The sequence below is a fragment of the Mesoplodon mirus genome, assembly GCF_964341445.2.
Source record: "Mesoplodon mirus genome assembly, chromosome: 11".
Classification (NCBI taxonomy): domain Eukaryota; kingdom Metazoa; phylum Chordata; class Mammalia; order Artiodactyla; family Ziphiidae; genus Mesoplodon; species Mesoplodon mirus.
Window position 1 is genome coordinate 33,773,577 of NC_138987.1, and position 25,056 is coordinate 33,798,632.

General features: G+C 52.8%; 1 protein-coding gene across 1 annotated transcript; it reads left to right on the forward strand.

The window, feature by feature from the left end:
* Positions 1-3,443: 3,443 nt before the first annotated feature.
* Positions 3,444-7,965, forward strand: RASD2 (RASD family member 2; the record flags this gene model as incomplete). Its single annotated transcript, XM_082634996.1, has 2 exons — positions 3,444-3,714; positions 7,436-7,965. The coding sequence occupies 2 exons, from the start codon at positions 3,444-3,446 to the stop codon at positions 7,963-7,965; spliced, it is 801 nt and encodes a 266-aa protein (XP_082491122.1).
* Positions 7,966-25,056: the final 17,091 nt, after the last annotated feature.

Genomic DNA, 25,056 nt, shown 5'->3' on the forward strand with positions numbered 1-25,056 from the left:
CTTTGCAAAGCCCGCAGGACTACCCTCAGTGTGGGCATGGAGGCCAGTGAATGCATGTGTGCCCAGAGAGGCTGGGATGTGTGCTAATGGAGGAGGCTTGGGGTTTGTGGGAGGGAGGCAGGGAGGGCTCAGGGTACCACAAGGAGGAGGGTGCGGCCAGACTCTTATCCTGCTGTTCCTGCCCCTGTGACCCCTCCATCTTCCAGGCAGGCCCTGGGAGAGGGGCTTGAGGAAGAAGAATGGGGTGAATGCACAGATGCATTTGCTGGGAGCTGGCTGGACAAGGTTTGGGGGAGTCCTGGGCAGGGTGCCTGACCCCAGCTCTCTGCAGCAAGAGAGAGAGGGAATTAGAATAGGCTTCTGGGGTCATTCCCCCCGCCTGACCCCAGCTGAGGCTTTAGTGAGTCAGACTTTGTTTTGAAAAAGATTGATTTTGGCCAGGGGGTGGGTTTTTATAGAGGTAAGAGCCCCAATTTTGGAGCCAAGAGCCTGATTCTAATCCTGTCCTGGCCAGTCATCTGTGTGAACTGGGGCAAGTGACTCAGCCTCTGCGACCTCCAGTGTCCCCCATTGGTCCAGTGGGTTGATGGTGGTCCCCTCTCATGGGAGTGTTGTGAAGTCATTGAAATAAGGCACGTAAAGCACCCAGCATGATGGAGGCCTGCCCAGCTGTGCTGACCACTCTCCCAGCATGGCCCCGCCATCTCTGCTCCAGGCCCTTCTGCCTCCCTGGGATGAGTCACAGAACTTGCATTTGGGTACCTGTGCTGCTAGTGGCCCCCACTAACCACTCTCTGGGCCTCCAGGGGGAAATCTGCATTCTCAAAGGGCCCTTTGAACTCCTCACCGTAGGGTCAGCCTAGCTGAGGATGGAGAGAAGGGAGCAGACAGCGGTGGAGGAGAGAAGCTGTGCCTACAGCGCTGCCCATAGTGCCTCCTCTGGGGGAGGAGAAGGGAAGAAAAATGCAGGGGTGGGAGGTGCTGTCACCTGACGGCCAGGTGTCTGGGTGTTTCACACAGCCCCACGTGGCTGGGGCCATGTGAAGACTCGCAGTCTTCTCTCAGAGAGGAAAGCCACAGATTTTTTTTTTTTTTTCTCCTTCTTTGCCCTCTCCTGACCCCATGCCTCCTCTCTCTGACTTCCTCAGGCCCATTCAGTCGCCGATGTTAGCACGTCTATACCAGGAGCTCTGGGCTAGAGGCTGGGGCAGGGGATACACTGTCCCTGGGGGCTACTGGCCTCCTTCCCTCTCTGTGTAGACAGAAGTGACCACCAGCAGATCCAAGCTCCCTGCAGAGGGACTTGTGGAGGGGGCCGTCCTGGTATGGGACCTCTTCCCCCAGCAGCCCACATCCGTTGAAGGTTCACGCAGCCTGGCTCTCCCAGGCCAGGAAGAGACTGAAAAAATTCAGTGCTGTTGGCTTGCAGCCCTCTCTCCCCTGCTGCCCACTCAGGGGTGTGCTCAGGGCACTGAGACCCTCCTCAGTGCAGCCCCCGGGCCAGCTAGACAGGGTGCAGGTGGAGGGCGAAGGCCCCAGAAGGAGGCTTTGAATGAGCTCCAAAGGTAGAGCCATTTGCTTCATTCATTCACAGATCATTTACTGAGCACCTGCTGTGTACATGGCACTGAAATCCTGTGGGATAAATTTGAAGTCAGCTTCAGGCATGAATTGTGCGGGGGATGTAGAGGTCGTAGGCTTGGAGTCACCATCCTGGCTTCCTTATTAACTAAATGGGCCAGTCAAGTAGACTTTTAAGCATCAGGTCCTTATTTGTGAAACAGGGAAGGGAATACGTACTTCACAGGGAGGTGGTGAGGGTACTCCATGGCAGGGGGTAGACCGCCTGGGGTCGAATCCCTTCTTGGCTGGTTACTGGCTGTGTAACCATGAGCAAGGTACTAAACTTCTCTGTGCTTCAGTTTCCTCATCTGTAAATTGGGGTAACCATCTACCTTCTGGGGTTCCTGAAGGATGAAGCAGGTTAGTACGCATTCAGCACTTGGAGCGCTCTGCATATATTAACTGCAAAATAAACGTCAGCTGTTATTATCGTTCTATACTTAGCACAGTGCTTGGCACACTGCAGGGCTTGGTTACTGGTGATTGTTGTCATGGCTCCAAGCCCGGGTCAGCGGTGGGCTGAGCCGGCTTATTGTGTGCGTCCCTTTGCAATTCATTCATTGAGATCATCTTGGTAGCTTGGCATCAGCCATGGTGAGAGTATTCATGGAAATTGACAAATGCTACCCATCAGAGCTTTTATAAAGGTCTTTTTGAGAGCCGCTTTACTGCACGCGCTTCTCAGTCAGGCAAGGAGAACGCCCTGAACAGGTCGTGTGCCAGAAACCTCACACACAAGAGGTGTCTCCACCTGAAGTCTCTTAGCATCATGGCAGATGTAGACATTTATGATGTCGGAGAGTGCCAGGGGGTAAATGAATGAGGCTCTCTAGGCTGCTGACCTGGGGCATCACGGGGTGGGGACCCGTCATAGTTAGCACCACAGCCCTTTGTGCAGATTGAGAAAAGGTGCCTTCTCTGAGCAGATGAACTCCAGATAAGACGGCCTCCCACTTTCCCACCCAGCCTGGGGCCTTGCGCAGTGGCACACCTGCACCACCCTGTGTGGCAGCCTGCTGAGGGCAGAGGAGATCTGTATTTCAGCAGGCCTGCACCCATTTGTAGCTCGTCTTCTCTAGATGGGTGGGTGGCTTCCTGCTGGGTTTGGCAGGAGGCAGAGAAGCCTTCAGAGAGGAGGTGGCATTTGAGCCAGACCCTGATGAAGGGAAGAGGGTGCTCTGGGGGAGGGGCTAGCATGAGCTGAGAGCTGGAGGCAGGTCCAGCAGAGCTCAAGCTCACTAGGGGTTCCGGGGGGGATTCTGGCAGCTGCTGAGATAGGAAACGAGGGTGGCTGGGCTGTGAATGGCCTTTGGGTGGGCCTGATGGAGCCCCTGGAGGTTACTTATCTTTAATTGGGGTTTGGAGCTTGGATCCATTTCGGCCTCTCCCACAAGCCCAAGAGGCTCCTGTAGGAAGTTCTGATGAGAAAAGTGACTCCTGGGGAAGTTAAGCTCCTTACCCAAGAGCAGTAGCAAGTTAGTGGTAAATCGAGGAGTCAAGCCCCGGCAGTCCCATGCTGTATAAATAAATAAACAAACAAATAAACAAACAAATAAATAAGGGGTGAATGAATGCAAGGGTGAGTGAACGAGTGAATGGGTGGATGAATGAAGGAGGAAAGAAAGAAACAAGACAAGGATAAGCAGGCAGAACTCCAAGGCCTTTAGAAAGAGCCCGGTCCAGTGTTCCCATTGTACAGACAGAAAACTGAGACCAGACAGGTAGCCGGCAGGGGAGGCCAAGGCTTCCAGCAAGGGCTGCGAGGCCGGGCCTCGGGCCTCCTGACGCCGGCTCCCGGCTCTCTGCCGCAGCCCCGAACCATGATGAAGACCTTGTCCAGTGGGAACTGCACACTCAGTGTGCCCGCCAAGAACTCGTACCGCATGGTGGTGCTGGGCGCCTCGCGGGTGGGCAAGAGCTCCATCGTCTCTCGCTTCCTCAACGGCCGCTTCGAGGACCAGTACACGCCCACCATCGAGGACTTCCACCGGAAGGTCTACAACATCCGCGGCGACATGTACCAGCTGGACATCCTGGACACGTCTGGCAATCACCCCTTCCCTGCCATGCGCAGGCTCTCCATCCTCACAGGTGGGTGCCAGGGGTGGGCACAGGTGCTTGAGTATGTGAGCGTGTGTGCTCGGTACTTTACAGTTTGCAAGGCACTTGCCTATCTGAGATGAAGCTCACGACGAGCCCCCTTAGCACTGTGAGGGTCAGAGAGGTGTTGCTGCTTCCCGAGCAAAGGATGGAGCCAGGTCCCCAGTTCCATTCTGTCTGACTCTGGATCGATTGCTCATGGCTGCTGGCACTGCCTTCCAGATCAGGAGCTGATAGACTCTGCACTGGGGCTTTACCTCCCCAGGGAACAGAGGGGCTGCTGCCTTCCTTCTGCGGGGGTGACCCAGCAGAGCTCCAGGGCCCGGGGTCAGTCTGTCGGGCTCTGATCTATTAACAATGCAGGGCTTTTCCACCTCTCAGAGAGGCAGGGGCCGGACCCAGGCAGTGATCAGCCAGAGGGGCTGGTGGGGACCTGCGGGTGCTGGGAACTCGGTAATAATCACGGTAACGGCCATGGCAATAGCTAACACTTACCAAGAGCTATGTGCCTGGGCCTGTTTCTAGAGCTTGGCATGTATTTATTTAACCCTCACAGCTAACCTAGGAGACAGGTATTTGCCTCCATTTTACAACTGGAGAAACTGAGGCCCAGAGAGGTTGAGTTACTCCAGGTGATAGATAGCACAGCGGGTAAATGACAGTCTGGCTCTCATGCTTTACCACTGGGCTATCCTGTAGCCTCTTGGCCCGGCTGGGAGTGGTGGGGAGGGAGGAGATTGTGGGAGACTAAGGGGCCAGGTAGAGATGTCAGGCTGGGCTATGATTTTCATCGCTCAAGCAGTTTTGTGTGGTAGCTAAGAGGACAGGTCCAGAAACTGGTCTGCCTGGGTCCGAATCCTGGTTCCACTGCTTCCTGGTTTTGTCCCTCTGAGCGAATGACTTTATCTCTTTGTGCCTCAGTTTTCTCATCTGTAAGTTGGCATCACATTAGCACCCATTCCAAAGGTCTTTGTGAGAATTTAAATGAGTTAATATAGGAAAAGTGCTTGGTGATTGGAAGGTAAGTGCTCAAGAATTATGGGTCTTAAACCTACATTTGCAGTATGCCTGCAATGGGCTATGCAGGCCCATTTCCTAAACCCTGCACCTGCCACTGCTGGGCGGCGATGAAGGGAAGAAATGAGCAAGTAACCCCCCAGCCATCACTAAAACAACCCCACAAATCGAGATACTTCTACACCAAGAAACCCTAGCCATGCCCACTCCTCTCCCCACGGCCCGGTCAAGACTCCTCCCTGAGTGCCCTGGATAGACAGCTTCCTCTTCCGGCTGTCCTCGCTGACCATGTGACCCAGATCACACTCAGACTGTCCCACCCCACATTTTGGAGAGGGAGTGTGTGGGCAGAAGGAGCCTGGGTTGACCTGGGTTCCAGTCCTGGCTCTACCGCTTGATGGCTTAGATGTGTGACCATACATCTGGATCTCAGTCTTCCCAGCTGCACAATGGGCATAACCTTGCTTCCTCCCAGGGTGGCTTCGAGGACTGCAGGAGATTGTGTTGGGGGCATTTCCAGGACTCGATGGAGATTGCAAGGATGTTGCTCTCCCGGCCGTGGGGAGGGGACTGGGTGCCCACCAACAGAAATAAGGCTAACGGAGGGAGAGAGTAGATGTGGAGAGGGACCACATGCGTATTTCCAAAGTTAATTTTTAATTACACAAATAACACACAAACACACCCTCCTCTAAACATACAGATAAGGCTAAAAAGCCCCCTTGCCCCATGCCCCCAACCGCAGGCTCCTGCCCCCTCCCCCGAGGTAGCCACCCCATCAGTCTTCCAGGCCCCCCATGAACACTTTGACATTCACATTTGTGTCCCCGTAATGGAGAGTATTTTCGTCTCATTTTTACGTGCACATATTCCAAGCACATCTGCCTGCTGCCCGCTTTTTTCACTCACCAGCCCGTGCCTCATTTTCCAACCTGGTGCTGGTACACAGCAAATTCTGAAAGCCATTAATTCTGCCGCCAGCTCTCCTTCCAGCTGCCAGCCAGGCGACTCTGAAGCTTGGCATCACAGTCTTCTATCTGGATATGTCAAGGCTGCAGAGTCCTCAGGGGCCCAGCATTAGCCTTAACGGGATGGGTTTGGCAGCCTAAGCAGAAACCGTCGCCAGGCCAGCGCTGCCTTGCAAGTGCCTTTCTAAACGGCCCACACCGTCCTCCATCCCGTCCCACCCCGTCCACACGACCAGCTTTATGAACACCCACTGTGCGCCGTGACGACATCTCCCTCTGCTCCAGAGAGCGTCATTGGCTGGAACGTGGTCCTGAATGTGGCGTGTGCTATTCTGGGGGGACAAATGGCGTGCCCCGGGGGTCCAGAGGAAGGAAGCAGCAGTGCTACCAGAAGCTGGCATCACTTGCTTCTCCTCTCGAGAGCCTGGGCCAGTCCCAGGCACCTGTGAGCCTCGGTTGCTTATAAAACAGGGCTCTTAACGTCTCCCCACAGGTTCTCAAGAGTTTAAGTCAAAGTGCAAAAGGTACTTTGAGTGTGAGATTGTGATCACTGTAGTGAGATGTGGAAGTCGGGGTGGAGGCACCAGCCCTCTCTCACCCTCCCTGCCTCCCCTGCCACCTCCCCATCATCCCTGTTTCAAAGACCTGCGCTGAGGGATGCAGCAAGTTGTAGCAGGGGTAGCGTGGGCCTCGGAGGTGCGTGTTCACTTGTTCATCCGTGATTTATTCAAGAATCAGAGGACACCTGTGTGTGCCAGGACCAGCCAGGTGAGGACAGAATTGGGTCCACATCTCGGCCTAGCCACCCCTGAGCTGTGTGATCTTGGGCTGGTTGCTCACCCTCTCTGAGCCCCAGTTGGCTCACCCAACACATGAAAGTAATGAACTCTCCCTCACACATGTTCCGTGAGGAGTCAAGTGGGAACCCACGCGACTCTCGCAGGTGCTTGTTCTCATTTTCCTTTTGAGACCCAAGATCACTGAGCACATGTCACTCTCCATTCATTATCTCATCAAACCTTCAAAAGTATCCTGCATGGGACAGGTGGGGAAACTGAGGTTTACAGAGGTGGTATGACCCGCTGAAGGCCGTGTGGCCAGTGAGTGGAGGGGGCAAGAGGTAACTCTGCGTTCCAACTATTGCATCGGGGGCTATTCCAGGCCCTGGGGATGCGCGCTGAACAGCAAGACCCCTGCTCTTGTGCAAACTGTATTTCTTTTTTTTTTTGCGGTACGCGGGCCTCTCACTGTTGTGTCCTCTCCCGTTGGGGAGCACAGGCTACGGACGCGCAGGCTCAGCGACCATGGCTCACGGGCCCAGCCGCTCCGTGGCATGTGGGATCTTCCCGGACTGGGGCACGAACCCGTGTCCCCTGCATCGGCAGGCGGACTCTCAACCACTGCACCACCAGGGAAGCCCCTGTATTTCTTATTATTCTAACACAGTCCACACAAGCTCACAAATCACTCACCCTGTCTCCAGCCCTGCCAAGAAATGTAGGGCTGATTCATTGTGTTTGAACCAGGCTGTGCCATGTATTAGCTCTGTGACAAGGGATTTAACCTTCTGGGCCTCAGTCTCCTGCTCTGGAAAATGGGGGGAATAATAGCAGTTCCCCGCTAGAGTCACTGTGAAGGTCAAGTCGGGGAGCGGGGAGGGGTGAGGGGTGGGTGGTGCGGTCAGGAGGTGCCTGTGAACTCACCACTTGGGGTTCCTCTCCCCACAGGCGACGTTTTCATCCTGGTGTTCAGTCTGGATAATCGCGAATCCTTCGACGAGGTCAAGCGCCTCCAGAAGCAGATCCTGGAGGTCAAGTCCTGCCTGAAGAACAAGACCAAGGAAGTGGCAGAGCTGCCCATGGTCATCTGCGGCAACAAGAGCGACCACGGCGAGCTGTGCCGCCAGGTGCCCACCACCGAGGCCGAGCTGCTGGTGTCGGGCGACGGGAACTGTGCCTACTTCGAGGTGTCGGCCAAGAAGAACACCAACGTGGACGAGATGTTCTACGTGCTCTTCAGCATGGCCAAGCTGCCGCACGAGATGAGCCCCGCCCTGCACCGCAAGATCTCCGTGCAGTACGGGGACGCCTTCCACCCCAGGCCCTTCTGCATGCGCCGAGTCAAGGACATGGACGCCTACGGCATGGTCTCGCCCTTTGCCCGCCGCCCCAGCGTCAACAGTGACCTCAAATACATCAAGGCCAAGGTCCTCCGGGAGGGCCAGGCCCGCGAGCGGGACAAATGCACCATCCAGTGAGCAGGAGGGACGCTGGGGTGGGGCTTGGGCGGTGCCTTATGGTGGGGGGGCTGTGGCCCCGGGTGCCCGCTGCCCGCATCCCCCCCCATGAGACCCCAACAGCAGTCATGTTCTAAGACCTTTGGCGCCAGACTGGAGGCCCCCAGCCTCCAGCCTCTGAGCAGTCTCCTGCCTTCAACCACTTCCCTCTGATTCCCCCTTTCCGCCACTCCCTCTTGGTTTCAGCTTCTCCATGGGTTGGGAGGGGAATCCCTGCAGGACAAGAGGCAAGGTTGGGTGACATCTGAACTTATGCCAGGACCCAGTCAGAGCTTGCTTGAGGGGCCAGAGGGGCCAGGAGCCCTGCATCCGATGGAGACTCCTGGAACATCCCAGGTGAAAATGATACCCAGAGCCAGCTGGGAGAGGGCTCCACTGTCCTGGTGGAAGACCCAGCTTGGTTTAGGAGGCAGCTGGGAGTCTCCTCCCACCCCATCCTGAAACGCTTACCCTGTGGCTCAGCTGGTTCTATCCCCTGCCCCCCAACTTGTCCCTCAGCTGCCCCCGACATTGAGCCACGGGTGTGTGTTCGAAGGGGGCGTGGTTACGTCGCCTGGCCCATGTCCGTCTCTTGGACCGCCTTCCTCAGACTCTTCTCCCAGGTTCCTCTCGTCTGCTGGTTATGCTTTGTTGTTGCAGCTGTTAGGTCGTGTTCCCAGTAGGAATGGAAATCGCTGTACTGTAAAAGCCTAGTGACCCCTCGTTGGCAAGGCCCCCCCCCCACAGTTCAGATCCGCTGCCTCCACTGGGGACACCTTTGTCCCACATTCCAGATGGGGCTTCTGTGGCCTGTCTGCAGCTGGACGCTGCCCTCTACCAAGCTTCACCGTTCACACTCACACAGGCGGGGCAGGCCTGCGGGGGCAGCTTCTCCTCTTGCCTCCATTTCCCAGAGGGGGTGGCTGAGACTCAGAGGGCAAAGTGACATGCCCCAGCTCCGCCTCCCGGCTACTTCCGGACGCAGCTCCACCTGGAACCAGGCTGTCCTCTACTGTGCTGGTTCCTCAAGCATTTATTGAGCGCCTGCTGGGTGCTGGGTCCACCCTGTGCTAGGAAACAAAGAGGGTGAGCGATGCACTTTACGCCCCCGAGACCAAGCCTCCCCGGCTCTGGCCTCTTTCCCATCCCCCGCCTGGCCGCTGCCCACCCCTGCTGCCCCACTGCCTCTGTACACACAGCTGTTGGCAGGCGTGGAAGAGCAGCTGGGAGCCAGAGCTGAGCCCGGGAGAGGCAGCTAGGAATCCCAGTGGGCCTTTTCCTGGTGCCTGTGATTGGGTTGTGCTGGGTACCAGGCGTGGTGAGATTTGAACCCGTGGACCAAAGGCTCTTGTCATCAGCTGTTAAAAAATACATTTTATATTTTAAACCTCCTTGAAACTATTGAAGTTCAGGGCCACAAGGAACCTTAGTGATCATCTAGTGAATCTGAGGCCCAGAGAGGGTAAGTAACTTGCTCCAGGTCACACAGCAAGCCTATGAGTGGCAGAAGCAGGGTTAGGTCTGGCATTCAGCACGCACCATGGTGTGCCCCTCTCCTGATGCTGCCTGAGCCCCTGGGGCCTTCAGGGATTTGAGGTGTTGTCTCCCTGACCCTGTCCCTAAATCTGCCTTTGAGGGCTCCTGTAGGTTCTGTGTACATTGTGCCCACGTATATACATGTACATACACATGAACACACAGACATAAACGTGCCCTGGCCTCAGCTCTGCACACCCCCACCCCACCCTGGCCCCTGCTGCTCAAGGCAGCCGCTCTGACCCTGCTTCTGTGCCCACACCTGCCCCCAGCTTGAACCGTCTAAGCAGACCGAGTACCTTGGCCAGGACAGGTGTGTGGCCTGGTCTCACTCAGTCACACCCCTGCTTCCCCCATCTCTGTGTACACTCTCAATTAAAGTGGGTTTGTTTCTAAGCCGTGTCCTTGACCATGTGTATTTTCTGTATTTCCAAGAAGAGATGTGGCTCTTCCTCCAACCAAAGCTGACCTTTCCATCCCCGAATTGCACCTGCCTGGTGCCCTTGCCCTGCATGTCAGCACTGAGTCAGCCTTCAAGGTTAAGTATGTGGAGGGTGGGGGGAATAAAACCCCTGGCCCTCCTGGGCCCTCTGAGGGGTGTATGCTGAGTTGTTCATGTCCCTTTGGAGGAGTGGCCAGGTCAGACAGGAGAAGCCTCCTCGTGGACCATTAGCCCTTTGGGGTCACCATATGACCAAGTTCTGGGTGGCTTCCAGAACCACCCAGAGAACATTTGGCAACATCTAGAAACAGTTTTGATTGTCAAAACTGGGGGGGGGGGGCTTCCCTGGTGGAGCAGTGGTTGAGAGTCCGCCTGCCAATGCAGGAGACACGGGTTTGTGCCCCGGTCCGGGAAGATCCCACATGCCGCGGAGCGGCTGGACCCGTAAGCCACGGCCGCTGAGCCTGCGCGTCCGGAGCCTGTGCTCCGCAACAGGAGAGGCCACAACGGTGAGAGGCCCGCGTACTGCAAAAAAAAAAAAAAAAAAAAAAAACCTGGGGAGGGGGGCGGCATGCTATTAGCACCTGGTGGGTAGAGACCAGGGACGATGCTGAACACCTCACCATAAAGTGTTACCCCGCCCTGAATGTCAGCAATGGGCAGCCTCCCTGCTTGGACTGTCAACCGTTGAGATCAGGACACGGCCCATGTCTATGTATGGTTGATACAACATATAACTTTCTGGATGGTAAACACTGGACAAGCACAGTGTGCCCTTGTGTGAAATGAGATAGGACATGGGAGGGGAATGGCAGGTGGAGGTGGAGGGAGAAGGTCTTGTCCCCACGCAACCCCGAACATGGCGCCTTGGACCGAGGTTCTCCCTCGGCGGAAGGAAGGTAAGGGAATCAGCCACACACCTGCTGCGTGATCGACACCCTTAGTCTCGCTCCATCTTCGTATCTTCCAGCCCCGTAAGAAACATGCTCCTCATAGTCACCCCTTCTTTTTTTTTTTTTTTTTTTTTTTAATTTTTTTTTTTTTTTTTTTTTGCGGTACGCGGGCCTCTCGCTGTTGTGGCCTCTCCCGTTGCGGAGCACAGGCTCCAGAGGCGCAGGCTCAGCGGCCATGGCTCACGGGCCCAGCCGCTCCATGGCATGTGGGATCTTCCCAGACCGGGGCACGAACCCGTGTCCCCTGCATCGGCAGGCGGACTCTCAACCACTGCGCCACCAAGGAAGCCCTGTCACCCCTTCTTGTGGTGGGGAATTAAGCTCAGAGAGCTCAATACCTTGTCCAAGAAGGCACAGCTGGTGAACGGGCAGATCGGGGACTTGAAACCAGAGGTCGTCTGAGCTCCGTGTGAGTGAGGAAAGGATTTTGCATCTGGGAGATGGAGACAGGTCTGTGCTTTTGATCAGTCAGCAAATACCACTGAGCAGGGAGGTTCAGAGAGAAGGCGGACAAGGTCTCTGCCTGCCGAGGGCTCATGATCCAGAGGGAGAGACCCTTGTGCGGACATTCACAAAGCAAGGTGAGCTTGGCTATGGTGGAGGAAAACCAGGTGAGCCTGGGAGAGCTCTCGACCTCTGCCTAGTTGGGAGCCCAGCTTCCCTCCCATCCTTTGCCCATGCCAGACAGAGAAGGTCAAAGTGGGAGACGAGTCACCCTGATGCTCTCCCAGTCCTGGTTTCTGTAAATGTGAGATGTGGAGGTGAACATTCCCTTCTGCATTGCAGGTCAGAACTGCACCCTAAGAAGGGCTAAACGGAGAGGTAGCTGGGCGCACCTTCCATGCAAGCCTTCCACGGGGCATCGGAGCCGGGGCACCTCTGCCATGCCATTCCTCCACGTGGGGCTGTGAACAAGTCCTGTCTTCTCCCAGGCTTCAGTTTCTTCATCTCTAAGTGGGAGGTGGGGAGGAGGACAGCTGGACCAGACAGCACACGAACAGCCCCTTACAGCCTTATGTTCTCTGCGAAAAGGAATTAATATTCCTACTCCATAACCCACAACATTCTGATCGTTACTAAACAGAACACGTTTGCTCCAGCCCCGGCCCCAGCCCCACCCCGTGCATCCCACAGATTGGCCCTGGAATGGGGTTAACAAGCAGAAAGCTGGGGCAGAGGAGGAAGATGCCCCTGACAAATAGCCCTGGCATGGAGGGTGGAATAAGATTGCAGGAAAATTCCCCTCATGGGGAGACCATTCAGAGATAAGCCCAGGACAGCCAGCTTAATTCCCAGCCTAGGAAGGGAGCGTTGGGAATCTGATTTCAGAGAATTCTGAGCTATGAACTCTAAGTACTTGTTCTGTTCCGCCTCCCTGAACCTGTCACTTATTCCAAAGAAAAACTGCAGCCTGCATCCAGGCTTGGTGGGGGCTGATGGGAGGCCAGTTGGGGCTCTGCTGGGCTCGGCCTGTTCCTGCAGCCTCTTGTTGCATCCTCGAGGCAAAGCTATGAGGAAGGATTATGAATCCCCACATGAGGGAAATGAGGCTCAGAGAGGTACAGGCACATGCCCCAGATTGTACAGCTGTTAAGTGGCAGAGCTGGGCTAGAATTCACCACTGATTGCAAAGCATGTTTTCTCCCCAGAGCTTTCGTAACTGAGCCAGCTAGGAGCTGCTCTCTGGAGGGGGAAGCCAGCAGTTTGGGGTGTGATGTCTGAACATGGTTCAGAGAACTTGGGCAAGTGTCATTCACAGGGAGTGAGATGCCCTGCCACTCATAGCCAAGGGCGCAGCCACTGTAGCCGGAGGAGAACTTGACTTCTCTCTCATGGAGAAGCCCAAGGTGAGCATGCTAGGCCAGAGTATGGCTCTGTTCCACCTGATCATTCAGGCATCCAGGTCTCAGGCTCCTGTATCTCTAGGACCATGTCACATCTGCAAGTTCAAAGCCACTGCCACATTCAGGTTCAGCCAGAAAGGGAAGGGAAGAGAGTGCAGACACTGCACATCTGCTGTTTTCAGGGCCCTGGACACATCCCTTCCGCTCACTTTCCACTGTCAAGACTCAGTCATGTAACCAAACCTACCTATGAGAAGGGCTGGGAAACACAGTTCCTTGCTAGGTGGCCCCGTACCCAATGGTGACTCGTGGAAGAAGAGGAGGGTTGACTGGCTGGCCAGCTAACTGTCCCCATGAAGCCACCCTCAAGCAGCAGGTCTGGACCTCAGGACTCACATTCAACCCGACTTCCAACAAGCTCCACTCAGTAGACGTGATCAGAAAGCAGCTCTGACCTCCCACTGTTTCTTTCAAGTGGCTCTGGGTTTTGCTTTCCCCATCCCTCCATGAGAACTGGGACTGTCCCAAGACTTTTCTTATCTATACCAGAGGCACTTCAGATGGCAATACAGCCTCAGTTAAAAATCTCTGGCCATGTGATGACTGACATTTCTGTCTTCATTCAAAGGAAAGACCTTCCCCCAGCTGAGTTCTGCTGTGCGCAAAAAGCTAGAATTTGGGGAAGAGAAGGGTGGGCATGTTCTCCTCTTTTTTCACTCTCCGTCTTCCCTTTTAGCTAATTCCAGTTTCTCTCTCCTCCGTTCTTGGGAGGTGGGTCAGGGAGGAGGCTGGGGGAGAGGAGGTCAGTGGGACAGGGACATTTCTACTTGTGGGTACCATGGTATTGTGGTAAGACTGTGTCACGCTCAGAGCTTGGGAAATGTTTAATGATGGTACTAAAATCTCGGGGGTAATTATGTAGATTTTTCAGAAACCATCCTGCCGTCACTGGGAATCTTTCACCTGTGGGTGTCCTGATGCAGTTCTGTGCATCTCTGTTTGGAGTGCCAGCTTAGTCCTTCTGCAGCCCCTAGGAATGTTCCGGCATCTGTGGATTCCCTGTGCTGAGGCCTCTTGTCCTTACAGGAGGCTCTCTTGGACAGGGCTGAAGACATCCCTTACCAGCATTCTCTCATGGTTATCCCACATCTGCTCCACATGAAACTCACATGACTTGCCTCAATTAGCTTGAGTATAAGTTGACCTGAGTTCAGTAAGTGTCTTTAGCCTCTAACCCAGATGGTCTATCACCCGTTAGGTTTATCAGGCAAGGACAGTTGTCCACAGAGCCCTCAGCTACAGGGACGTGCGTCAAGCACTTGAGGCTTGAGATGAGGGCAGACACTCTCACAAGAACACCACAGTGCTCTCCAAAAATTTCCCAAGAAATCTTCTTACTACTGACTCATATCTTTGACGTAGGTGAGAAGTATGAGCATCAAGTAGCTGGTTCTTGGTCACCAACGTTGAAAATGTTGCCTTTGGTTTGGCATCTTGCTTTAGAATCTGAGGTCAATATTGCTGGGTCTCAACCAAAAAGAAGGGGAGAGGGCCAGGGTCATCCACCAGGTAAAAGGGGGCAGGGGAATGACACTCAGGGAGGGGCTCCGATCTCATCCAGGAAACAGAACACTGAACAGAGAATTGAGTCAGAGCCCAGTGCAAGGACTGAACCAGCCCAGGTATCCTGGACGCACACCTTACTGTGTGTCTCAACAAGAGAGGCAGAGCATTTTAATAGTTAATATCATAGACTCTGGTCTGAGACTTTCACATCCAAATCTCAGCTCTGCTATTTTCAGGTTGAGTGTCCTTAAGCAAATTAATTTTGTATTGGTCAGCTTTCACTGCAGTAATGCTGTGTAACAAACTACCCCCAAATTCAGTGGTTCACAACAAACATTTCTTCTTATGCTTACCGGACTCCAGGTCAGTTGCAATTTGAGTGGTTTAGGCTGGACATTGCTGGTCTTGACTTCAATACTGATCCTGTGTTAATTTAAAATTTTGATATTGTGTTCATTGTGATGTCTTATTCCATTTAGGCTGCTATAGTAAAAGTACCATAAACTGCTTCTTAACAATGTGCCCATATTACATCATAAATTGGCTTATAAACAAATTACATATTGATAACAGAAACTGGCTTATAAACAACAAACATATATTTTTTCACAGTTCTGGAGGCTACAAAGTTCAGGATGAAGGCACCAGCAGCTTCAGTGTCTGGTCTGCTTACTTTTACATAGATGGCCATCTTTTCACTGTGTCGTCACATAGCAGAAGAGGCAAGGGAGCTCTCTAGGGTCTCTTCTATAAGAGCACTAATCCCATTCATAGGGGCTCCACCCTCATGACCTAACTAACTCCCCAAAACCCCACCTCCAAATACCGGCACATTGGAGGTTAGGGGTTTTTTTTTTTGTTTCTTTTTTAATATATCAGTGTTAATTTCCTGTTTTTTTAAATTAATTAATTTAGTTGTTTTTATTTTGGGCTGTGTTGGGTCTTCATTGCTGTGCGCAGGCTTTCTCTAGTTGCGGCGAGCGGGGGCTACTCTTCGTTGCGGTGCACCGGCTTCTCATGGCGGTGGCCTCTCTTGTTGCAGAGCACGGGCTCTAGGTGTGCGGGCTTCAGTAGTTGTGGCTCACGGGCTCTAGAACACAGGCTCAGTAGTTGTGGCGCATGGGCTTAGTTGCTCCACGGCATGTGGTATCTTCCTGGACCAGGGCTCGAACCTGTGTCCCCTGCATTGGCAGGCGGATTCTTAACCACTGCACCACCAGGGAAGTCCTGGAGTTTGGGTTTTAACATATGAATTTTGGGGCTGGGGGGACACAGACATTCAGTCTACAGCAGTGGATTTTTTGCATTACTTTTTATTTTTTAAAATATTACATTAAATATTAGTTAGCTTGAGCCCTGAGTTATTATTGGCGTCTCCTTAAATTTTTGCACCCGAGGCAACTGCCACCCTCACCTCACCCTGGCTCCAGGCTACCAGGTAGTTTCTGGTCTGTTCCATATGTTTGTTCTAGGACCACCCCACCCAGGCCGAAGAGCCCGCAGCTACCCAAGGTATGCACTTCTATGATGAATCACTGGAATACAAAAGGATGGAATCATGAGAAGTCTCCTGAGACCTCGGCCTGGAGCTGACACACTCTCACTTCTCCCATACTTCATTGGCCAAAGCAAGTCATACAGCCAACCCACAACCCATGGGGTGGGGAAGTACTCTGTCCACTCCAGGGGGTGGCAAAGGGCTTGCATATATGTTCTAACACAGGGAAGGCGTGAAGGACTGCGAACATGACAATCCACCACACCTATGCTCTGGGGTGGGCACACTCCCAATGTGCTCCCTGCCCTACAGCATCAGCTCTGGCTGTGTGCCTTCTATGAACCAGCCTTGGACACATCACTCCTCTGCATCTCTGTTCCCTCATCCCTGAATCTCAGGGAAGACCACACAAAAAGGTGTACACGAAAGCACTTGGCAATTTGTAAAAGGGGTGCAAACTTCAATCATTTGACATGTGTTCACTGTAGGATTTTAAGACATGGTCCCCCAATTCTTTGACATACCTCTCTCCAAGAGGTAGGGTCTATGTCCCCTCCTCTTCATCTGGATGAGCTTCTGACTCTTCCACCAATGGCGTATGCTGGAGTGATGCTCTGTGGCTTCTAAGGCCAGCTCAGAAAAGGCCATGCGGCTCTGCCTGGTTTTCTTGGAACCTTCTCTTGCTCTCAGGATGCTCCCTTTCAGAACTCAGCTGCTGTGCAGTGAGAAGCCCGATCCACATGGAGAGGCTGTGTGTGGGGACGTTCTGGACACAGTTCCAGCTGAGCCCAGCCTGAAGGCCAGACATGTGCAGACGGGAGCCTTCAGGTGGCTCCCGCCCCAGCCATCCCAGTCTTCCGGACATAACGGAGCAGAGAGAAGCCATTCCCACCATGGTGTGTCCAAATTCCTGACCACAGGATCTGACAGCAGAAGCAAGTAGTTGTGATTTTATGCCACTAAAGTTGGAGGGGTTTGTTAGCAGCAATACATATTTAAAACATTCACCTAACCCCTCTTCACAGCCCGGGTCTCAGGGCACAGAAATGAATCAGACGTGGTCCTTGCTCTACAGAGAACGAGAAAACAGCTCATAGCAGCGATTGCAATGTAGTCTGTCATGTGCTACGTTAGGGGCTGTGGATGCCCCATCCCTGCCTGGGTAAGGTTCTGGACTGGCCTCTCTGGGGGAGATGATGCTGGAGTTGAACCTAATGGATTAATACAAGCTAACCAGGAGGATGAGGGATGCAAGGGACTAGAGCTCGATGCGGCTGGGGCACAGAGGGCAAAACCCACTGTTCCTTTTTTTAAAAGGATATTTATTTATTTATTTGGGGGCACCAGGTCCTCGTTGTGGCATGCAGGATCTTTAGTTGCAGCATGCGGGATCTAGTTCCCTGACCAGGGATCGAACCCGGGCCCCCTGCATTGGGAGCATGGAGTCTTAACCACTGGACCACCAGGAAAGTCGCAGATCCACTATTCCTTGAAATACCCTAAATGCCCACCAGGCTGCCACAGGATCTTTGCACTTGCAGTTATCTCCACCTGGAATGTGCTTCCTCTACAATCCCCACTGGCTCACTTGGTCCCTTCATTCATTATCTCTGCTCAGAGAAGCTTCTCCTGACTTCCTGCCCTAAGATCCCCTCCTAATCCATCACTTTTCACCCTCTTTTTCTGCTTCATCTTTCCTGATAACATTGATCATCGCTTGACTCTTGATAATGTGTATGTTTATTCTTTTTTTTTTTACATCTTTATTGGAGTATAATTGCTTTACAATGGTGTGTTAGTTTCTGCTTTATAACAATGCGTATGTTTATTGTACGTCTCTTCCGCTAGAGTGGGAACTACACAAGACTAATGCACAGGTCCTCCCAGAGTAACACAGTGCCTGGCACACAGTAGGTCTTCAATAAATATATCAGGAGCCAAGGGAGGAATGAAGAGAGGCCTGATCAGCTACACATTAGGAAGCCCACTCTGGCTTCAGGGAATGTGTTGGAGGGGCGTGAGAGGGGATGGTGAAGAGAGGGTGGATTCGAGGTTGTAGAACTGAAGACATGGGCTCCCAAGCCAGCTGTGGGGTGTTGCGTTGGGTGGAGAGCCGAAGGCAGGTCTCAGGATTGGCATTTGGGCAGCTGGATGGTAAGTGGTGCCAGTCTCCAAAGTGGGGACGCCATCAGGACAGGGTGCAGGTTGGAAGGCCATGAGCACGGGCACAGGATGAATAGGATGGGTTGAGTTTGAGTAGTGGGAGTTTGAGGCACCCGTGGGAACTTCAAGTGCAAAGGGACCAGCAGGGGAGGGTCTGAATCTTAGGAGAGAAGTCCAGCCTTGAGTGGTGGACCTGAGGGTCATGCCAGCCTTGGGAGAGTGTAGACTAGACAGACCAGGCAGTAAAAAGAGGACCCAGAGGAACACCAGGGTTTAGGAAAAGACAGAGAGTGGAGGAAGGCAGAGGGAGAGAGGAGAGGTAGGTGGAAAACCAGAGTGTGGGTCTTGGCAGCCGGGGACCAGGAAGGTTCGAAAAGGGATAGATGGGTGTCAGTGTCAAAGCTGCCATGAAGGGGCTGATGGGCATCCACAAGACACTGGAAGAAGCCCAGCTAAAGGACAGACCGCGTGTGAATGGAGGGGGTGACGAGCCAATAGCGAGGGTACCTTTTTCTCTTTCTTTAAATTTTTGAATAAGCATGGCTGGAAAATGGAAGAGAAACTAGAAGGAGACAAGGGGTTCCAGGGGACCGTTGTTAGTATTATTACCATTTTTGAAGATGGAGAGGCTGGAACTTGTTGAAATGCTCTTGAGAAAGATCCAGAAGAGAAGGAGGATGACAGCACAGAAGAGGAGGAAGGGTTTATTGCTGGAGAGGGGTCTCTGGAGACATGGGGAGGGCGGAGATCCAGGACACAGGGGGAGGCAGTGGCTTCAATCAAGAGAGAGGATGACCGCGGAGGAGAGGGCGGGGAGGAGAGCCGAGCCCGCGATGGATGGAGAGAGCTGCCTGAAAGCCTTTTCTTGCCTTCCAGAACAATCAGCATCCTGATGGCTACCTGATGGGGATGGAGGCTGGCCCCCAAGAGAGAACACTCTCAGCTCTCTAATGTTTTTATAAGAAATTAAACCTCAAGAAGAAAAGCCCGAATCAATTTTATCCAAAATGAGTAAGAAGCAGAGAGGATGGCTGCAGTCCAGGAGCGTGGGGCGTGGAATTCACAGAGACAACTAAAATGAAAAAGCCCATTTGACAATGAATATTCACTCCACAAACACGGAGCTCTCTGTGTCCCCAGACCAGCCCTAGGAGCTGGGGGCAGATGAATAAGGCTCTCAGGGAATCTTGGGGGGTGGGGAGGACACACAGGGAAGGGGGTGTGCTGCAAGGGAAGTAATTGCTGATGACAGAAGGAAAGGTTTCTCAAAGGAGGTAACAATTATAGCTGCCTCTTAAGGATTTATAGAATTTTACAGGGAAGAACTTCCTGGAGGTGGAGAATCATATTATTCTACTTAATATAAGTGTAATTATATTTAATATCAAAGTTCTTAGCTCAGTGCCTGCCATATCATCAGCCCTCGATATAGATGAGCCATTAAAATATTATTACTAATAATTTTCATCCATTTATACGTTTGACTCCACCCAACTCCCTCCCCCCATTTTTTTTTTTTTTTGATGCTTATAATTACTGTGGGCCCTTGACATTCACAAGAAATAAGACAAGAGATCTTTATGAATTCCACACTGGGAAATACTGTCCCAGCATAAACTGTCCTTCCAAAGAGGAGCAAAGTGTCGTTGGAACGTGAAACCGCTGTATGACAGCGCACTGTTTAGTCCTGTAAAGTCAGGACTGGAGCCACGTCTGCAGTTATTGACGTGCGTTCCATCGCTGATCAGCCAGCCTTGAGTCCTCGTTCAGTTGAGCGGCTCCCTAGAACTGGGTGGGGAATCACTTCTCCTGGTTTCCACTGAGAGCATCCTATTGTGCGTTCATATGAAGCCGCAGATCTAAGCCAGGGCTGAGTTCCCCTCTCCTCTCTTTAATCCACTTCCTGCTTCCATTTTTTTCAGACTAAAAGCCAATCATGCTTCAGACGTCTTCATCCTTCTTTCCATGATTAGCACTAGCAGTTGGAATTCTTTTGAGACCATTTTCCTGAAAGGAACAGTGTTTATCACCAGGTGGCCAGGCTAGGCTCGCTCATTAGCTCAGTTCCCTGCTGACATTTTTTGCCCCATTAAAAATATAAACTGTTAAAATTTTTTTAAAAAAACATTGCAAGCCATGGACCTTTGGATCACTTGAAATGAGACCAAATTGCATGCTAAACCCTTGAATGTCAAGGACATCTTGGGCTTTCTGATTCCCCTCCACCTCCCAAATGCAGCCTTTGAATCCCCTAATGTTCCACACCACCTAACACACACGCACACACACACATGAACATGCGGGCACGTGCCGCCATGCACACACAGGCATACAGATTCACACATATACACATGAACACACACGCGCACACAGCGCATATAGCACACGCTCACACACACCGGCTCACATGCGTGCTTGCACACTCAGACACTTGTATTCACACTGACACAGGAACACACATTCAGGCTCGTGGCACCCTGGCATGCACACGTCTCCCACCACACATATATGCACACACACAAATACACACCATACACACACAGGAACACACATGCATTCACAACCACGCACGCTCACACACACAGAGACATACTAATGTTCGCATGCGTGCATCCACACAACCTGCCTGCATGGATGCCCCCTTACACACACATGCATGTATGCAGACACAGCATGCATGTATGCAAGGCACACTCTTGCACGCCCATAACACATGCACACACATGAATGCACGCACAGACACAGCAGGCACAGGCTTGCCCAGCACTCTGCCAAGAACAAGTGAGGAGGCGGAGGAGGAGAAGGTAGGCACATCATTCTTCTCCTTCTAGTTCAGATGACTTCTTTTCCTTGGCACCAACTTTTGTTTCGACATCTTTGTTATTTTTTTAGATCACAAAGACACGGGACTGGAACCAAATCCCCAAGTTTTACTGATAGGAGATGCGATTTCTAGCAACGAATCTGCTGGAACAAAATGACATATCAAAAGAAGAACTTAGAGGCATCTCAGGGTATTTGTTATATCTGCAGCACCCCAGTGCCCCTGCCCCCCTGCAAGGAGGCCACACAGCTGAGGGAAATACACTGGACTAGAAGCCTTGCCCTTGCTTCTAGGAGCTCCGCCACTCTTCTGCTGTGTGTACTTGAGCAGTTTGCTCCCCATCTCCGGTCCTTCCAGCTCTGAGGGTAGAGGAATGTCCCCAGGGTCACGTACAAAGAATGTAAGTGTTGTAGCTTTCATCCCAAGGTCATTACTAGAGGCTTCTCACATTTGAATGTGCATACGAATCGCCTGGGGATCTTGTTAAAATGCAGACTCTGAGTCAGTAGGTCTGGGGCGGCCCTGAGAGTCTTTCTAACAAGCTCCTTGGTGACACCAACACAGCTGGCCCCCGATTACGCCTTTACTAGAAAGGCCTTACACTCTCCCACGTTTTTTTAAAAGGTAAAATGAGGTTGAGTCTTGCGCCCCTCTCACTATACCCCAAGCCCCTGGCTGGGACAGGGATGATGTCATCTTCTCACATCTTCTCCCCCCAGCCTTTGGCTCTGGGTCTCCCCAGTGCCACCCACCTCCCTTTCCCGAGCCAGGCCCTCAAATTGCACCCCCATCTTTGGAGCTGCGGGTTGTCAGAGGGATGGAGAAGGTTTGCATTCCACCAGCCTCAGAGCTCCTTACCACCTGGGAGGCAAGTCCCTTCTCTCGGAGCCTCAGTTTCCCCACCTGGAGAAGAGGGGGTTGGACTTGATCTCAGCCCTGGCCACACTTTAGCTCTGGCAGAGCTTTTCCCAAGTACCCTGGCCTGGGTGCCACTCTCCAAGATTTTATTTAATTGGACGGTGGTGAGGCCCAGACGTGGGTGTTTCTAAAAAGCTGAACAGGTGATTGTAACGGATGCCAGGGTTGAGAACCACCGAGCTGGTGCTCATTAAGGGTCAACCCAGCGCTGACTGTCAGCGTGTGGTCCAGCGGCCAGGTCTGCACACCAACCCCACACTGTCAGATGCAGGGCTCAGGAACAGCGCCGGGAAGCCTCAGAAGGATTTTGGCCCAGCTTTAGAGAAGGTCACTCCCCTCCCATGGGAAAGAGCTCTTGAAGTGATGCTCAGGATGACGACCCCACCAGCAAGTTGAACTTTCTTTTCTTCTGACGGGCACATGATGCATTTAATTAAAGACTCAACCCCACACGTCAATCACCTGCAGACCTCCCCCACCAACGCACCTTCCCACGGGAGGACTGGAAACAGCACTTCTGTGTACACGTGGTGGGGAGGAGAGCTGGTCCAAGGCTGCTGCTGCTGAGTACCGGGAGTTAACCTGACATCCTGGCCAAACAGGGGACCCAATTAGCTAGAGCCCCCTTGACTTCCTCACAGCAGAGTCCCAAATGGAGCCATGAAAAGGTTTCCTTGAAGCCAGCTGGTGGTATGGCTGTAGAGTCCCGTGGTTTCCATGGCGACCTGTCTCTTCCTAAGGCTGACAATGGGCTCTACCATCAACAGGATTATTTCGGTATTGGAGACGCCCAGCCCAGCGTGGGTCAGTCAGACCCCTCTAATTCAGCTCCGTGATGCCTGCTGGTGGCTCAGGGCACATCCTGGTGGCAAGGGACAGAGATGCCAGATGGGCAGCAGCCCTGTCCCCATCAGCGCTCTCGGAGGATGGGAAAGCAATCATTAGGATATGGACAGTCAGTGGGGACCTCTCCACAGTCACTAGCAGGGTAGGGTGGTGGCCCAGCACTGGACACTGGAGCCAGACTACCTGGGGTTCACATCCTGGCTCTGCCACCTAGTGGCTGGGTCACTGTGTGCAAGTTACTTGATAGCTCAGTGCCTCAGTCTCCCCATCTGTGAAGTGGGGATAATAATACCATCTTCTTCTGAGACTCTACTGAGGATTATGAGTTAATTAAGAGAAGTCCTTATAACAGTGTCTGGCACATCGTAGCCTCTGGGTTTCCTCTCATTATTTATAGCCCCATCGTCCTAGGTAGTGAGACAGTCTCCAGGTTAGAAGGGCTCTGCCAGGGCCCCAGTCTCCCCACTGGCCAGGGCTTGACCTGGGAGAATTTTTTTTTTTTTGGTAATAAATTTATCCATTTATTTATTTATTTATTTATCCCTGGCTGTTTCTGGTCACCGCTGCTGTGCATGGTCCCTCTCCAGCTGCGTTGAGCAGGGGCTACTCCCCAGTGCAACGTGCGGGCCTCCCACTGCGGTGGCCCCTCCTGCTGCGGAGCATGGGCTCCAGGTGCTTGGGCTTCAGCAGTTGTGGCTCGTGGGCTCTAGAGTGTAGGCTCAGCAGTTGTGGCGCACGGGCCCAGCTACACCGTGACATGTGGGATCTTCCCAAGCCAGGGCTCAAACCCACGTCCCCTAAATTGGCAGGCGGACTCCCAACCACTGAGCCACCAGGGAAGCCCCAGACCTGGGAGACTTTTAATTATCCTGATGTCCAGTGCACCCCCAGGTCTACACTGGAATCTCTGAGGGTGGGACTCAGGCATCAGTTTTTTGGAAAACTCTACAGGGAGTGATAATACTCAGCCAAAATTAAGAAAGGGTAGAAACTTGGAAGCATTTGCTCACATAAGTTTCCCCAGGAAGTTCATGAAATCAGAGTAGAATCTGGGGACGGGAGAGCAGATGAAGACTAATATTTGCACGGTCCTAGGCCCCTTCTGCTCATTTATTCATTCCACAAAGACTTCAGCTCCTTCAACCTGCTCATGGCACGCACACAGCCAGGAGTGGGGCAGGGACCCTGCCTTACTGACTCGTGGGGGGGCAGACACGCATCCAGTTATCATATCTGAGATCCCAAGTGGCCGTGAGGGCCGTGAAGAGTGGCCTAAGTGGTCAGGGAAGGCTTTCCGTGTGACTTGAAATCTGAAGAATACAGAGAAGTTAGAAAGCGGAAGGGGACACATCCCAGGAGGAAAAGTCCCACACGGGCCACAGATCCCTGGGCCTACCCAACATGACACCTTCAAGAAAGCAAAAGACGGGTGGCAGTGGTTAGAACTGGGAGAGGGAGGGAAAGCGAGGGTGAGGGAAGCGCTGCAGCTGAGCAGGGCCTGGCCCCGCCAGGGTGTGGTGTGGGGATGGTACAGGCCAGCTGGGCTGTGCTCCTTTACCCAGGCAATGCAGCCACTGATAGGTTTTAAGCAAGGGATGGCATGATCGGATTTGCAATTTAAAAGATCCTTCTGGCTGCTTTTGGGAGAACAGACTGTCAACCTCACAACAGCGCTGTCAGCTAGGTCTATTAGGCAAGTGATGAACCTGAGGCCCAGGAGTCTGAGTCACTTGTCAGGGTCACGCAGCTAGCAAGTGACAGAGGCAGGACTGCAGCCCAGGTCTTCACACCATGTCTGGGTTCTTGCCACTCCCCACCCCATCACGGCTCCCCCTCTGGGTCCTATACAGCCCTCTTGTCCCCACTGTCTCATTATAAATTCCAGACTCCTATGAGGCCAGCCTGTTAATCCATGTTGGATGACATTCTTTCCCAAAGCCACTGTAAAGGTGAATATTCATTCTTCAGGGATCGATCTGACTTTGAGAAGCAGCCAAAGGCTGTGGCAGCCAAACTTGGCAGGATAAAGTGGGTGATTATATTGGTCATCTATCACTGTGTAACAAATTACCCAAAAACCTAGCAGCTTAAAACAGCAAAAAAAAAAAAAAAAAAAAAAAACCCAGCAATAAACATGTAGTATATCTCACAGTGTCTGTGGGTCAGGGATGTGGGAGCTGCTCAGCTGAGTGGTTCTGGCTCAGCGTCTTGCATGAGGTCAGAGTCAAGATGTCAGGCAGGGCTGCAGTCACCCCAGGGCTGGCCCCGGGCTGGAGGAATCACTTCCAAGGTGGCGCCCTCACATGGTGGATGCCGACGCTGGCTGTTGGCTGGAGGCCTCAGGCCTCTCCACGTGGGCTTCTTCATGGCTGCTTGAGTGTCCTCACAACATGGTGGCTGGCTTCCAGTGCAAGTAATCCAAGCAAGAGCAAGAAGGAAGCTGTGATATTTTTTTTTTTTTTTTTTGCGTTACACGGGCCTCT